The sequence below is a fragment of the Ornithorhynchus anatinus genome, chromosome Y5 (assembly GCF_004115215.2).
Source record: "Ornithorhynchus anatinus isolate Pmale09 chromosome Y5, mOrnAna1.pri.v4, whole genome shotgun sequence".
In the NCBI taxonomy this organism is placed as follows: Eukaryota; Metazoa; Chordata; class Mammalia; order Monotremata; family Ornithorhynchidae; genus Ornithorhynchus; species Ornithorhynchus anatinus.
The window spans coordinates 1,325,683-1,342,559 of NC_053179.1; the positions used below are offsets into that span (position 1 = coordinate 1,325,683).

Sequence of the window (16,877 nt, forward strand, 5' to 3'; positions counted from 1 at the left end):
CTGGAGTCCAGAATCTGGAATCTGATACCCCACTACTCTTAGATTCAATTTGACAGTACCCCAATCTGTGTGCTGGCCTCGTTGTTACAGTGCACTCCCTTCTTTGTCTGTTACTGCATTAGTGTTTGGAATATTACCTCTAGTATTCTAGTATTCTGTCACAGCATTAAACTGTTACAAATATTAATTTTTAGTTCTGCATATGACATAAAGAAGCAGCGTGGCTCAGTGGAAAGAGCACGGGCTTTGGAGTCACAGGTCATGGGTTCAAATCCCGGCTCTGCCACTTGTCAGCTGTGTGACTTTGGGCAAGTCACTTAACTTCTCGGTGCCTCAATTACCTCATCTGTAAAATGGGGATTAAGACTGTGAGCTCCACTTGGGACAACCTGATTCCCCTGTGTTTACCCCAGCGCTTAAAACAGTGCTCGGCACACAGTAAGCGCTTAACCAATACCAACGTTATTATTAATATTATTATCCCTTATGAAGCCCAGTTTGTCAACTATATTTTTTTAACCTTATTCTCAGCCCATAAATCCTGGTTAATGCAGTGAAATTTGCATGCCTTATGGTGGGCAGACCTCTAGTCCACAGGAATTATTTAATGATTATCTCTAGGATTTTTGGTGATGTTCAAAGTCTCTTGAGGTGTGAGTGTATTCTGACACTTGCACAATGGTCTCTTTTTCTTTTCTGTCATTCAGCATGGTTGCCTAGTATAAATTGAACAACCCTCCTTTACTCCATTGTCAAAGGAAAAGGGATTAGACAGAACACTCTCAACTGTGACCCATCGAGCAGTATAGTCAGGAACCAGGATCAGAACCAATGTAAACTTTTCAGAGCAGTCAGATTCCTGTAGTAATTTTCAGAGCCCAGTCCTCCCAATGGTATCAAATGCTCTAGTTTATGTGTAGGGGTCTTGGTTCCTTGAATTTCTTCCGACTTTAAAATGCAGAAAAAATTATGTCCACTCAGCCTCACTTTAATTGGTAGCCACAGTATGATTCTGGGAATATTCGATTTATTATCATCTTTAGTAGCCAATCCAAAAGTACTTTGGCTAGGATCTCATTTCACTTAAAAAATAAAAATCCCTACTGTTAAATCACAAGAAAATTGACATTATCAGAGTCTCCCCTGCCTCCCTCCAGTCGCTTCCCCCCCCCCCCACCCCTTCTTCAACTTTCCCATCTCTAGAGATCTCCTGAATTCTCAAAATCTACCCCTCCACCTGGGCATCCAACCCCATTCCTTTGCACTTTTCAAAACACTTGCCCCTTCCCTTTTTCCCTCCCTAACTGTAGTCTTCAATTATTCACTCTCCAGTTGCTTCTTCCCCACTGCTTTCATACTTGTCAGTGTCTCCCCATCCTAAAAAAAGAAAAACCCCTCCCTTGACCCCATGGCTCTCTCCCGTTACTGTCCCATCTCCCTGCTACCATTCCTCTCCAAATTCCTTGAGCAAGTTGGGTACACCTGCTGTCTCAAGTTCCTCTCCTCCAGTTAACTCTTTGATCCCCTCCAACCTGGCTACTTCCCCCTTCACTCCACAGACACTGCACTCCCAAAGGTCACCAATGATCTCCTTGCCAGATCCAGTGGCCTCTTCTCTGCCCTAACCATTCTCGACCATTCAACTGCCTTATTAACATTATCCAAACTCAGCTTTCCTAACACTGTCCCCTCCTGATTTGTTCATGCATTCAGTTATCCGTATTTATTGAGTGCTTACTGTGTGCGAAGCAACAAACAGATACATTTGCTGCTCACAACAAGCTCACAGTCTAGAGGTGGAGACAGACATTAATATGAATGAATGAATGAATGTATAGATCTATACACATGATCTGTGGGTATGGGAGGATGAATAAAGGGAGGAAGTCAGGGTGATAGAGAAGGGAGAGGGAGGGGAGGAGAGGAGATCTTAGTCAGGGAAGGCTTCTTGGAGGAGATGTGCCTTCAATAAGGCTTTGAAGAGGGGTAGAGCAATTATCTGTCTGTTACTGAGGAGGGAAGACATTCCAGGCCAAAGGTAGGATATGGGCAAGAGATCGGCGGCAAGGTAGATGAGTTCGAGAATGTTAGCATTAGAGGAATGAAGTGCGCGGGTTGGGCTGTAGTAGGAGAGTAGTGCTGTGAGCTATGAGGGGGCCAGGAGATTGAGTAGTTTAAAGCCAATGGTGATGAGCTACTGTTTGATGGGCAACCACTGGAGGTTCTTGAGGAGTGGGGTGACTTATCCTGAACATCTCTGAAGGAAAATGAGCTGGGCAGCTGAGAGAAGTATGGACTGGAGTGGGAAAAGACCGGAGGCTGGAAGGTCAGCTAGGAGGCTGATGCAGCAATCTAGCTGGGATAAGATGACTGCATGAATAAATGTGGAACAGTTTGGATGGAGAGGAAAGTGAGGATTTTAGCAATGCTGTGAAGGTAAAACTGACAGGATTTAATGATGACTTAAATATGTGGGTTGAAAGACAGAGAGGAGTCAAGGATAATGCTAGAGTCAACGATCATGCTAGAGTTATGGGGTTTGTGAGACAGGAAGGATGGTGGTGCTGTCAACAGTGATGGGAAAGTGAGCAAGTGGACAGAGTTTGGGTGGGAAGATAAGAAGTTCACTTTTTAGCCATATTAAGTTTGGGGTGATGGGAGCACATCCAAATAGAGATGTCTTGAAGGCAAGGGAAAATATGAGATTGCAGAATGACATAGAGATCAGGACTGGAGGTGATTTGGATGTCATCAGCTTAGAGGTGGTAGTTGAAGTCGTGCAAGTAAATGAGTTCTCCAAGGCAGTGGGTGTAGATGAAGAATAGAAGGGGACCCAGGGCTGACCTTAAGGGACACCCTCAGTTACAGGGTGGAAAGCAGAGGAGGAGCCTGTGAAAAAGATGGGGAATGAGCAGCCAGAGAGATAGGAGGGGACCTAAGAGAGGACAGTGTCAGTGAAGACAAGCCAGTGTCAAAGGCAGTTCAGAGGTCCAGGTTTGGGCAAGAAGACCTTCTGACAAGATGGTTTCTGTGGAGTGAAGGGGATGGAAGCCAGATTGGACCACCAGTCATGATCTCCCTAAATAAAATCTCCCCTGCTCCTCTACACTCCCTCCTTCCTCTTGCCCTTTCTTCAACTCTCCCAGCAGAATCTCAGAATGAGATTTCCATTCCATCTGACCTGTGACCCCATCTCTCAGCTTCTCTCAATTCTTGCCCCCTCCCATGTTCCCTCCTGGTAGTTGCCTAAATTGTTTACTTTCTAATAGCTTCTTCCTCACTGTTTTCAAAAATACTCGCATGTTCTCTATCCTAAAAATACCTCCCTTGCCCCACGACTACTTCAACTTATACCAAATCTCCCTCCTACCTCTCTCCTCCAGACTTGATGTCTACCCCAGCTGCCTTCAACTGTCTCCTTAATCCACTCCCAGTCCTTGCCAAATCCAAAGGCTCTAGAATGTTTAGATGGTGAGCCCCTGAGGAGTAGGGGCTATAAGCTAATTCTTTTGCAACTGACTCTGTAGTATTGTCCTCTCAAGCGCTTAGTACAATGCTGTCCACATAGCAAACACCCAGTAAATACCACTGAATGCTTCATTAAGGTCTTTTTCCCACCTATGAATTCTTTCCCAGCACTTCAACAGAGAGTGTTCTTTACATCGTAAGTTTTTAAACACTAAAGCTAACGTTCTGAAGATTGGACAAATGATGGTCACTAATGATCAATGATTTCATTTTACTGCTTAAGGCTTAATATACTTCTGATAAGGAAACCCCTCCACATTTCAGGTTTTAAATACAGTGCTGTGTGTAAGGTGAGCTTAAGGCAAGGATGCCAGAGAGTTTGGGTGTCTCAAAATTTACATCAAATGAGTCACGGAATGGACAGAAGGGGTTTCATCCTCACGGGGCATGTCTTTTTGTTGTTGTTCTGCTGAGCTGCTACAATGAAGGAATACACTATCTATCTGTAGGAGTCCAGTGTTTCAGGGCCAGTTGCTCCATGAACTCCAAACTAGTGACATGCAGAATGGATCCCTTATAAAACACATGGAGGTTGGTAATGCTGATACTTGATGTAGGGTGGCAGTGGCAAAATTGGGTTCATAATTTCTCAAGCACGCAATCATCCAAGAAGCAATCTGCCTGGTTCTCACAGGACAATAAAGCAGGTAGCTGCCCAAGTCCAAATTGTTGGCCAGCAGCACCCACAAGTGCCAGAGGTGAAAGCCATGGCTGACTCACTTTCCAGAGACAAATTCAGTTTCCTTGCTACTCTGCAGTAAGTAACTCAGGGAAGGGTTTACCTTAATGGGAATACATGCATGATCCTCTTCAAGATCCTTGAGGCAGATTTCCAGGTGCAACTCTCCAGCACCAGCAATAATATGTTCTCCAGACTCTTCAATGATACACTGAAAAATACAGCAATTCAACAGAGTCTACACCAGTTTTTTCAATAACATCTTTAGTTCGTTTAGACTTTCAGGTTGTGTTTGAAAAACAATGCCGCTGTTGTAAATCAATTATTACTTATTAAACACTTACTTTGTGCAGAGAGCTGTACTAAACAAACCTTGCCCTGGGACCTGAGGTTGTCATGGAATGAATCTTTCTTTCAATACTTAGGAGCATTATTTTAATCATCTTTGAATTGGGAGTCAATTTGGGTTATCCAGGCTATCTTCTGGCAGGTCACAAAACATGTACCTATTAAGAAATACTACATTTTCCTATGATCTATTCATTAATACCAAAAGTTACTTCACACACTTGGATCTGTGTCTTTTAGAAACCTGGCACTCCCCCTTCCTTCAACCCCTTAGCATTAATGTACATTACATACCCATAATTCATTTTCTCGTATTAGCATTTTATTATATTGCACGATCCATGCACTTAAGACAGTGGTCTGCACCAGTAAGTGCTGCACACCATTGATTGATTCAAACGACTGAGTGGAACTTACCTGAACCATAGGATCAGATTTGGCCAAACGCTTGAGGCCTTCCACCAGTTTAGGCAAATCAGCTGGGTTCTTTGCTTCAACAGCTACTCTCACCACGGGACTGACACTAAACTTCATTACCCTCATGTTATGGGCATGCTCAAAAGTGGTGATGGTACCAGTCTTCACAAGGAATTGATCCACCCCAACCAGACCAACAATGTTACCGCAAGGCACATCTTCAATAGGCTCGACGTAACGGCCCATCATCAAAATTGTTCTGAAGAGGGAAATTTACAAATTAGTTGCATGGCTTGGAAAGAGTGGTTTTCCGTAGAAACAAAAAAGGAAAGTTGCTCAGAATGGCATGACCTAGTGGAAAGAGCTCAGGGCTTGGGGGACCTAATGCTACCTCTGACACCCAGCCGCTGTGTGATCTTGAGCAAGACAGTTAACTTCTATGTTCCAGTTTCCTCATCTGTAAAATGGGGATTGAAATATCTCCCTTCTCTTCCCCGTATGCTTTGAGTCCCATGAGGGACAGGGACTGTGTCCTATCATGGGAAGCAGCATGGCTCGGTGGAAAGAGCACGGGTTTGGGAGTCAGAGGTCATGGGTTTGAATCCTGGCTCTGCCACTTGTCAGCTGTGTGACTATGGGCAAGTCACTTCACTTCTCCGTGCCTCAGTTCCCTCATCTGTGAAATGGGGATTAAGACTGTGAGCCTCCCGTGGGACAACCTGATTACCCCTGAATCTCCCCCAGTGCTTAGAACAGTGCTCTGCACATGGTAAGCGCTTAACAAAAACCAACATTATTATTATTATTATTACTATTATCTGATTATCTTGTATCTACTTCAGCAGTTAGCAAGCACCACAGTCCAGTCCTTGTCCATCTTTACCGGAAAAATACTTCCTTACTCCAAGGGCTTGAAATTTTTAACAGTGATATGGCAAACATTCAATTCTTCAGAGTAGTCTTCCTGGAAAAGTACCTACTGTTACTGTGAACACCGGGATAACTGCCACTTTTACACACAGTAAGAGAAAGTGAGGTTCCTTTCCTCAGTCAGGAAGAGAATTAGAGGTCATGATTGCATAGTAGTAACATAAACAAATGAAGCAAGGAGTTTGATTAAGAAAATCAACACTTGATTTTTCACTAAATTGTTACAGATTTGGCAATATGGCTGTAAAGGACTTGGTACACAATAATGAATGCATTAAGTGAATATAAACCAAAAGAGATCAATAAAACATTAGCTACTGGTTATTATAACCATAAAATTTTGAATGTAATAATCCAAACAAGTCATAATGGAATTTCATTATTTTAGAAATCCAGAGTATATGCTTAGCCTGTTTACTAACCTTTGGATTGGCTTCAAGTACAGATCTTCTTTCCGGCCAGGAGTATAATTTGGTCCCATAATTCTGACTTTCAGGCCAGTGGAAACAACTCCAGAAAAGACCCGTCCAAAGGCATAGAAGCGACCCTTGTCTGAGGTTGGAACCATTTTAGAGATGTACATCATTAAGGGGGCTTTAGGATCACAGCTCTTAATACCTGAAAAATGAAGTGAATCTTTGGCAAGAGACTTCCTTAGTAGAGGCAACTCTGATATTCACACTGGGAAATAGGGGAAAAAAAAAATCACAGTAACCAACATGAAACTGATTTAGTAAACCTCTCTAATATTCAGATTGTGAGCCCCAGGATAGGGACTGTGTCTGATCTGATTCACTTGTACCTACCCTCAGCCCTTAGAACAGTATTTGCAACACAGTAACAAATACCTTAGAAAAATCTCGGCACAAACCTATAGCAGCCTCATCATCAGGAGGGCCTTCATACAGAAGTTCACAGCGGTATTTCTGAGCTGTCACAGGGGAAGGCAGGTGAATGGTGATCATCTGAAGCAGAGCATCTCCAGCAGGTAACCAGCGTCTCATCACAACCTAAATGTAAAATCTGAATTCAGCAAGAAACAATTTTCAGGTTCTGCAGTTTTACATAAATGACACTTCTTACCTTCAGAAGAGGTTGCCCTCCTTGTCCTTGTCTTCACTGTCCAACTTGATATCTAACTTCTCAATCAGTTTAGTGGTATCTTCTTTCTTGAAGTTCATAATTGCATCAAAAACCTTTAACACATAATGCCAAAACCAAGAACCGACTTGCAGAACTCTTCTTAAATGAAGCCCAACCAGACTCCAAATTAATTCAGTAGCCAAAATAATGATCTGTTGGATTTTAGAACTTTACCAGTAGACATTAGGTCAAAATCTTTACACATGATATGCACACCAAACATAATTCTGTGACATGACTTTAGGATAAGTATAGTGAATTGAGTTTGGACTGATTACCTACCTTGAAGATGGGATCCAAAATGAGTTGACAGAAAGTTCTGGGCAGTTTTTTTCCCTCAGGGCTGGGTGGCAGATTTGCTAAACTTGCCACTGGTAGAATCAAAAAACCTAAAAAGAAATTCAGCCAACTTAAAGACCATCAGAGGCACAATTCTGAGCTAAATAACTGAAGATTTCATTTCCACGCTACATCCAATCAGATTAACAGTATTTACTGAGCACTTGGCAGGTGTAGTCTTGTCCATAGGGAGCTTAAAATCTTCAAGGAGACAAGCTTTAAAATAAAGTCCATAAAAGGGAAATAGAGTATAGGAGTATGCCTTGAGTCCCGAGGGTTTAGTAAGGGAAGACAAGCTGAAGATGTGATTTTATGAGATTCTTTCTTTTAAAGGAGGGGAGAGTGGTAAGCTATCTGATATGAAGAAAGAAATTCCAGGACCAGTGGAAGATGTGGGCAAGGCATTAGCAGTGGGATGAGATAGCTACCTAGTGCTTCGGGTTATTGCAGAATTTGCAGATTTGGTGTAGCAGAAGTGAGGTAGGGTAGGAGGGAGATTGTGTTAGCTTGAATCTACGCAGTGTTTAGTCCAGTGTTTCAAGGAGCAGCATGGCATACTGGATAGAGCATGGGCCTGCGAGTCAGAAGCTCATGGGATTCTAAACCCAGCTCCACCACTTGCCTGCTGCGTAGCCTTGGGAAAGCCTCTTAACTTCTCTGTGCCTCTGCTTCCTCACGCTGTGCATCCACTATGTCTTTTACTGTGTAGTCCAGTGAGAGAATTGAAGGTGAGGAACTTGAGACAGCGGGTGTAGGCAGCTCGTTCAAGGAGTCTGGAGAGTAATGGTAGGAGGAAGGTGGGGTGATAACTAGAGGGAGCTGTGGGGTCTAGGGAGGGTTTTTAGGGTAGGGTAATATGGGCATGTTTGAAATCAGTAAGGAAGAAGCTGTTGGAGAGTGAACAGTTGAAAAATAGCAGTTAAGGAGGGAAGAAGGAAGGAGACAAATGTTTTGATGAGGTGAGAAGGAATGGGGTCCAGATGCACACATGGAAGGGGTAGATTTTGAGTAAAGCAGGAGATTAACTCTAGAGATACTGCCTGGAAGGATGGATAGTTGAAGAAGGGGCAGCAAAGGGGAGGGACTGGAGAGGGGACAGTGTCAATTTCCTTGATGAAGTAGGTGGCCCGGTGAGTGGGCGCAAGGGATGGGGTGGCCGGGTTTAAGGAGGGATTTAAAGATGTGGAACAACTGGTGATGGGCGGTGGGCACGGTTGTCAATAAGGATGGAGAAATAATTTTGCCGGGCAGAGGAGAGGGCAGAGTTAAAGCATGCAAGGATAAACTTGAAGTAGATGACGTCGGCCTGATATCTAGATTTCTGCCCGCAGCACTCTGTGGCTCACGCACAGGATCAAAGGTGATGGAGTGTAGAGGTGATCCAGAGCTGTGGGTAAGTGGTTCGAGATCAACAAAGGGATAGGGAGCAAGTGAGCTGAGTTCAGTAGAGAGGGTGGTGTTGAGAGCATCAATTTGGTGATCAAGGGAAGGTAGTTTGGGTATGGAGACTAAATGGGGCATGATGAGTTGAGAAAATTGTATGGGGTCGAAAGCTTGGAGATCTCCGAGGGGGGAATGGTGACAGATTTGTGGAGATGAGGTTGTGTGGGAGGAGGAAGAGGGCAGGTGAGAGAGGTTGTGGTCAGCATTTCAAGCAGGGATTTTCATGAGTTGGCCTGGAGGTTTAGAAGTACTGTTACAAGTGGCTAGATTATGTGAGAGATTGGAGTGTGAGACACCACCTGGTTAGTGGGCCGAGGTGGGGATGGGGGGGGGCACTCTGGAAGTCAGTGGAGTTGAGGAGTAATCATTTCAGTCAGACAGTAACTCTCCTCCTTTCAAAGCCTTACTGAAGGCACATCTCTTCCCAAGTGGGCCTTTTCTAACTAAGTCCTCCTTCCTCTTCTCCCACTTCCTTCAGCATCTCCTTGACTTGCTCCCTTAATTCATTCCCCTCCCAGCCCCACAGCACTGATGTACAGATCTGTAATTTTATTTATTTACACTAATATCTGTCTCCCTCTCAAGGCTTGTAGAATTGTTGTGGGCAGCGAACGTGTCTGTTATATGTACACTCCCAAATGCTTAGTATAGTAAGGTACAACCGACTGACTTACTCAAAAGAGCATGGGCCTGGATCCAGGCCATTTGTCTGATGTGAGGGCTTGGGCCAGCTACTTAACTTCTCTTTGCCTGAATGGGGATTAAGACTGCAAACCCTATCTGCGACAGGGACTGTGTCCAACTTGATTTTCTTGTATCTACCCCAGGGCTTAGTAAAGTGCCTGCACATAATAATCACTGGATAAATGCCATTAAAAAAAAGACTGAGAGCCCCACGTGGGGCATGGGCTGATTAGACCCCTCTCAGCCATAAGCTTCCTCTAGACTGTAAGCTCATGATGGGCAGGGAACGTATCTGCTAATTCTGTTGTAGCATACTCTCCCAAGTGCTTAGTACAGTGCTCTGCACATAGTATGCATAGTATATAAATTCAATTGATTGATTGATTTATCTGGTATTTATCGCGGCATTTAATACAGTGTCTGGCACATAGTAAGCCTTAACAAATGCCATTTAAAAAAACCCTAAACACTCTCTCCTCCTTCATATCCAACAGTCCGCTATTCTTCCCAATTTCAAAACTTCCTAAAATCCCATCTTCTCTAAGAGTCTTTCCCAGACTAAGTTTTTTTTTCCTATTTACTCTCTCCTGTGTTAACTATGAATATTAGCAGTGTACCCTTTAAGCATGTTGATACTCGTCCCATCCTCTATAAAGTCTGTGTAAATATTCTTTTACTCTAGTATTTACCCTAGCTCTACTCTATTTTATTGTTTTCCCTTGTAGACCGTGAGCTTCCTATATGCAGGGAACACATCTGCCAGCTCTTTTCCTATTGCTTAGTACTGTGCTCTGCACACAGTAAGTGCTCAGCGAATTAACAATAATTGATTGATAAGTCAGCAAATACATAAATACTTAAGTTGGATTGAAACAGTTGGATCACTGTGTGGTTTACTGGAAAGAGCCCAGGCTTGGGAGTCAGAAGTCATGGGTTCTAATCCTGGCTCCGCCACCTGTCTGCTGTGTGACCTTGGGCAAATCACTTAACTTCTCTGGGCCTCAGTTCCCTCATCTGTAAAATGGGGATTAAGACTGTGAGCCCCATGTGGGATAACCTGATTACCTTGTATCTACCCCAGCACTTAGAACAGTGTTTGGCACATAGTAAGCGCTTAACAATAATAATAATAATAATAATGATGTTGGTATTTGGTATTTGTTAAGTGCTTACTATGTGCCGAGCACTGTTCTGAGCGCTGAGGTAGACACAAGGGAATCAGGTTGTCCCACGTGGGGCTCACAGTCTTAATCCCCATTGTACAGATGAGGTAACTGAGGCACCGAGAAGTCAAGTGACTTGCCCAAAGTCACACAGCTGACAAGTGGCCGAGCCAGGATTCGAACCCATGACCGCTGACTCCAAAGCCCATGCTCTTTCCACTGAGCCACGCTGCTTCTCTAACAAATACCATCATTACTATTATGATGATGATGGTGATGCACAGCTTCAGGTTTGTGGCGTGAATTCAGCGGAGGGAGAAAGGATCGTAAGAGTTTAATTTAGTTGACAGGGAAGTACTGAGGGTGTGCATTTGTGTTCAGAGAAGACAGGTTGGGTATGGAGTCCAGATGGGGTATGATGATTGTAAAAAATTGGATGGGGTCAAAAGAGCACCTGTCTTGCTTGGGGAACAAGCCAGATTTATGGGGAAGGGAAGTATGGGAGAGAAGAAGTATTTATTTAACACCCAGTCACTTACTGAGCACTTACTCCATATTGAGGATTGTATTAAGCACTTGGCAGAGTACAGTGGAGTTAACAAACATGATTTTGGTCCTCAAGAAGTTAACCAAGTTACAAGGGAGACAGCCAATAAAATAATTCCAGGAAGGAGAAAGTAATAGAGAATAAAGATATGTACATAAGTGCAGTAGGTGCCCATAAGTTCCCAAACGCTTAGGTGATGCAGAAGTGCTTAACTGGTTTTACAGGGGAGAAATAGGGCGGGGAAATGAGATTTTAAACACGGAAGGCTTTCTGACATGTGGAAGTTAAGTTCAGCAGGGCCTTGAAGATGAGGAGATCAGTGGTCTGCCAGTGTGAGAGTCGGTTCCAGGCAGAAGAGGACCTGAGCAAGGGGTTGATCATGAGAGGAGTTAAGAATGAGTCACTGAGAGTAGGTTCGCTTGAGAAGAGGGAAGTGTTGGAATGTAGAAGAAGAGGAACTAATAATAATAATAATAATGTTGGTATTTGTTAAGTGTTTACCATGTGCAGAGCACTGTTCTAAGCGCGGGGGGAGATACAGGGTCATCAGGTTGTCCCAGGGGAGGCTCACAGTCTTCATCCCCATTTTACAGATGAGGGAACTGAGGCCCAGAGAAGTGAAGTGACTTGGCCACAGTCACACAGCTGACAAGTGGCAGAGCCGGGATTCAAACCCATGACCTCAGACTCCCAAACCCGGGCTCTTTCCACTGAGCCACGCTGCTTCCCAGTATTTGTTAAGCACAAACTATGTCCTAAGCACTGGGGAAACTAAATTACTGTCAATTTGGACACAACCCGGTCCCACATGGGACTCAGTTTAGTCAGGAAGGGGTAGGAATTAATCCTTATTTTACAGATGAGGAAAATGTAGACAGAGCATAGGCCTGGGAGTCAGAAGGATCTGGGTTCTAATCCCAGGTCTGCCACTTTTCCATTGTATGACCTTGGACAAGTCACATAAATTCTCTGTATCTCAGTTAACCCATCTGTAAAGTGGGGCTGAAGACTATGAGCCCCATGTAGGGCATGGACTGTGTCCAACCTGATTAGCTTGCATCTACCCTTTCGAGCTTAGTACAGTGCTTAGAGAAGCAGCCTGGCATAGTGGGTAGAACATGGGCCTGGGAATCAGAAGGTGATGGGTTCTAATCCCAGCTCCGCCACTTGCCCTGCTACGTGGACTTGGGAAAGCCACCTAACTTCTCCATGCCACAGTTATCTCATCTGTAAAATGGGGATGAAGACTGTGAGCCCTGCGTTCATCCCAGAGCTTAGTATAGGGCCTGTGCTTAACAAATGCCATAACTATTAATTATTATTACAGTGTCTGGCAAATAGTAAGTGGTTAAGAAATACATTTGAAAAAAAGTTAGTGTACATTGAAAATGGAAGGAGACTCAGAACTGAACATTAAGGAATTGGAGAGTGGGAAACAGAAGAGCCAGCAAACATGAGGCGAAGCCGCCGGAGATACAGAAGAAGATCCAGGAGAGGACAGCGTCAGAAAAGTTGAAATTTGATGGTGTTTATAGAATGGTCGTAGTCCACAATGATAGATACTGCTGAGAAGTCACAAAGGATTAGACTAAGAGCCTAACTGGAGTTAGGGCAGAGGAAGTTATTGATGACATGGAAGAGAGTGCTCTTATTGTAATGATGGGTACAAAGCCAGATTGTACAGGTCTGCTAGAGAGGTGGAAGAGAATAAATGGAGACAGTGTGTGTGTGAACAATCTGTTTGAGGAGTTAGGGCAAGAATAATAGGAGAGAGCCATGGATCACTGGATTGGGCAGTGGAGTGAAGAGTGGGTATTATAGGATAGAGAAGTCTTGGTTGGGTTTGGAAGCAAAGGGAAAAGGTCCATCAAAAGTGAATGGTTGAAGATTTCAGTCAGAGAGGGAAACAATGCATAAAGGTGCTTTTGTTTGTGGTGGGGTTTTTTTTAGTGAAAACTGAGGTAATACAGTTAGAGGTGCAGGTGGATGGAGATACTTAAAGCAGGCAAGAAATCTCCTCATGAAAGATAGTCCAAAAGGAAGGAGTGGAACGGGGGGCAAAAGGGAGTTTGGGGACGTTGAAGTTGAAATTTTGTAGGGTACATGCCTGATGGTTTCAGTTTTGTCACCAGGGATGAGAGGGGAAGAAGAGCCATTAGAGGGTTAAGGAGTGAATTGGAAGTCTGTAGTAGTTGGCTGGGCGGCAGGGAGGGTGGAGCGTGCGCGCGCGCGTGTGTGTGTGTGTGTGTGTTCATTCTTTCATTCATAGAAGCAGCGTGTCTTACTGGAAAGAGCACTGGCTTGGGAGCCAGAAGATGCATGTTCTAATCCCAGCTCCGCCACTTGTCTGCTGTGTGACCTTGGGAAAAGCCATTTAACTTCTCTGTGCCTCAGTTACCTCATCTGTAAAATGGGATTATGACTGTGAGTCCCACTTGGGACAACGTGATTATCTTGTAACTACCCCAGCGCTTAGAACAGTGCTTGGCACATAGTAAGCACTTAGCAAATACAATAATAATAATAATAATAATAATAATAATTCATTCAAATCGTACATGTTAATCACTTACTGTGTGCCGAGCACTTGACTAAGCAGTTAGAGAGAGTATACAGTACTGCAACAAACAGGCACATTCCTTGCCCTTAATGAGCTCAGTCTAGAGAGGGAAAGGAAATGTTGGGGATAGTGTAGAAGTAGTTTAGATGGAACCAGTCGATCGTATTCATTAAACACTTACTGTGTGGAGAGTACTGTTGTAAGCGTTTGGGAGAGAACAATGTAACCAAGTTGGCAGACACATTCCCTGCCCACAGCAGGCTTACAGTCTAGAGGGGAGAGAGCCATTAATAAGAACAAATTACAGGTATGTACATAAGTACTTTGGAGCTGACGGAGGGGTGAATAAAGGGAGTAAATTAGGGCACTGTATTAGGGAGAAGGGGAAATGAGGGCTTAGTGTCAGGAAAGGCCTCTTGGAGATTGCCTTTAATAAATCTTTGAAGGTGGAGGTGGAGTATTATATCGGTGATTGTCTGATATAATAATAATGGCATTTGGTAAGCACTTACTGTGTGCCAAGCACTGTTCTAAACACTGGATATGAAGAGGAAGGATGCTCCAGGCTAGAGGCAGGAGGTGGGCAAGGTTGGTGGTGAGATAGAAGAAATCGAGGTACAGTGAGTAGGTAGGTTGGTTACCAGTGGGCTTGCTGGGTTGTTGTAGGAAAGCAGTGAGGAGATGCAGGAGGGCAAGATTGAGAGTTTCAAAGCCTATATACTAGGAAGTTTCTGTTTGATGTGGAGGTGGGTGGGCAACAACTGGAGGTTCTTCAGAGTGGGGACACATGGAAAGGAAAAACTCTCCAGGCAGCAGAGTGAAGTATGGACTGGACCAGTGACAGGGAGGTCAGGAAGGAAGCTGATACAGTAATCAAGGTGGGATAACATAAGTGTTTAGATTAACCTGGTAGAGGTTTGGATGGAAAGGATGGGTTTTGGTGATGTTATGATAGGGGAACTGATAGGATTTAGTGACCTGTTGATTATGTGATTTGAATGACAGATAACACCCAGGTTTTGGGCTTGTGAATCAGCAAGGATAGTAGTGCTGCCTACAGTGATGATAAAGTAAGGACAGGGTTTGGGTGGAAGATGGGGGTTGCTTTTGGAGGTGACAGGAGGACATCCAAGTAGAGATGTAGGTGTCTTGAAGGCTGGAGGAAATGTGAGACTGCAGAGAGAAAGAGAACAGGCTGGAGATGCAGATTTGGGAATCATCTGCGTAGATGCTAGCTGAAGCCATAGGAACGGTTGAGTTTTCCTAAGAGTGTGGCTGTAGATGGAGAATAGAAAAGGGAGCCGGAACTGAACTTGGAGGGACTCCCACAGTTAGGGGATGGGAGGCAGAGACGGCTCCTGAAAGAGACTTAAGAATGAATGGCCAGAGGGATAGCAGGATTACCAGGAGAGGACAGTGTCAGTGAAGCCACATTTGGCTGTTTCCAAGAGTCAGGGCTGGTTGTCAGGGTCAAAGACAGCTAAGGTGGAGATGATGGAGAGGAAAGGGCAGGTTCTTGAGACTGGGATAGTGTAGTAGCAGTTTAGATGGATCCAGTCAATCGTATTCATTAAGCACTTACTGTGTGAGGACAGATTGAGTGGATAGTTTGAATGACAGATGAGTTGAAAATAATGCTAAGGTTATGACCTTGTGAAGACAGTACTGTTTTTACAGTGATAAGAGTCAGAGGGAAGACAGAGTTTAGGTGAAGAAATAAGGAGTTCTGTTTTGATCATGTTAATTATGAAACATTGGCTGATATCCAGTAGGTGTCCTAAAGGCGGGAGGAAATGCAAGACTGCAGATGTCAGGGTTGAAGAGACAGCTGAAGATGTTTCAATACAAGAATGTGTAAAGCTCTCATACAAAATTACGAATAAACTTCATGGGTGGAGGATTTATTTTACTCTGGAAAATAATTTATACCTTATCCCCAATTCTAATTGCATACTAGAGGTTAAATACGGGAACCTGGATCTTGATTTGTTTTTACTGTTTTATCTTCTCCTTGTTTGTGTTTGCTATCTGTCAAATACCACTGATTGATAATCTGTGGTCTTTTACCTTTAATCTTGCACTGTGTGTCCTGTGAGGGCCAGACACCCTGCTAAATACCCTATTTAATTGTTTCTGCAATTCTCCAGTGTGATATTTTGCAGCCAAGTACTTTAAATATCATTATTACAACTATTCACAGTACATGCAAGGAAACTGGACTAGGATTTCTCACCTGTCACCCCACAACTTCTTCATCATGTCCTCCACTTTTTTGGCCCTTTCAGCTGGTCCCAGCTGACCTTCACCCTTGGCAGCAAACTTTGCAACGTACATCTCAGCAAACTGCTTCAGAGTAAAGGCCCAGCCATGCAATCCCGAACCAAACCCGACAGTACCAAGGACAGGATCAATCTGAAAGTTGAATTAAAAATGAGTTACCAGAAATGCCAGTTATCTGATGCCTCCAAAGGCAGATCAACAAGTGGCCAAATTCCAGAGATTACCAGTTAAAACAAAAAACTGCCTTCACATTGTTTGATATAAACCAGTAGGCCTAAGCAGCAGGTATAGGATTTAAAGTACCATTAGGTGTTCTTGTCGTATACTCAGCCCACTCATTTGGGCAATCCTTTTTACACCGTAGAATCACTGCTGTAGAGAGTTTGTATAACATCAGTTTAAAAGCTATGAGAATAATCTTGGAGGAAATATAACAAGGTTTCTGATCATAGAGAATTATTTGCAAATACAAGGGAACAAGTCATCAGTCATCAGTCAAACGGGGAGTCATTATATGTAAATCGACAAGAAGTAGAATGAGAAAGTAGATACAATTAATAATGGTAAGTAAAAAAATTAAAATACTATTTGAAAAGTGAGGGGCTTAATCCTGCTATCAGGAGCTTGAAGGAGTGATTGCTTGGCAATGACAAGAGGAAAGGAAATTCTCAACAAGCATGTCCTCAGCTACAAGTCACATGCTCGAAATTCAAGAATGGTTAGAAAATTGTGGTAGAAAACCACGCTAAAACATTTGTACTTGAGTCAGAGAAGAGAAAACCACGCTAAAACATTCTGAGATTTACTTGAGTCAGA

The 16,877-nt window shown here is 43.6% G+C and overlaps 1 protein-coding gene across 1 annotated transcript; it reads right to left on the bottom strand.

The window, feature by feature from the left end:
* Positions 1-3,963: 3,963 nt before the first annotated feature.
* On the bottom strand, positions 3,964-16,188 carry LOC114808745 (elongation factor 2-like). Its single transcript, XM_029056572.1, is given in 10 exon segments — positions 3,964-4,075; positions 4,249-4,418; positions 4,973-5,231; positions 6,325-6,520; positions 6,774-6,912; positions 6,986-6,999; positions 7,002-7,098; positions 7,328-7,390; positions 7,392-7,434; positions 16,015-16,188. Coding segments are annotated over 10 exon segments (1,194 nt in total). The 5' UTR covers positions 16,116-16,188.
* Between the last annotated feature and the right edge of the window lie 689 nt (positions 16,189-16,877).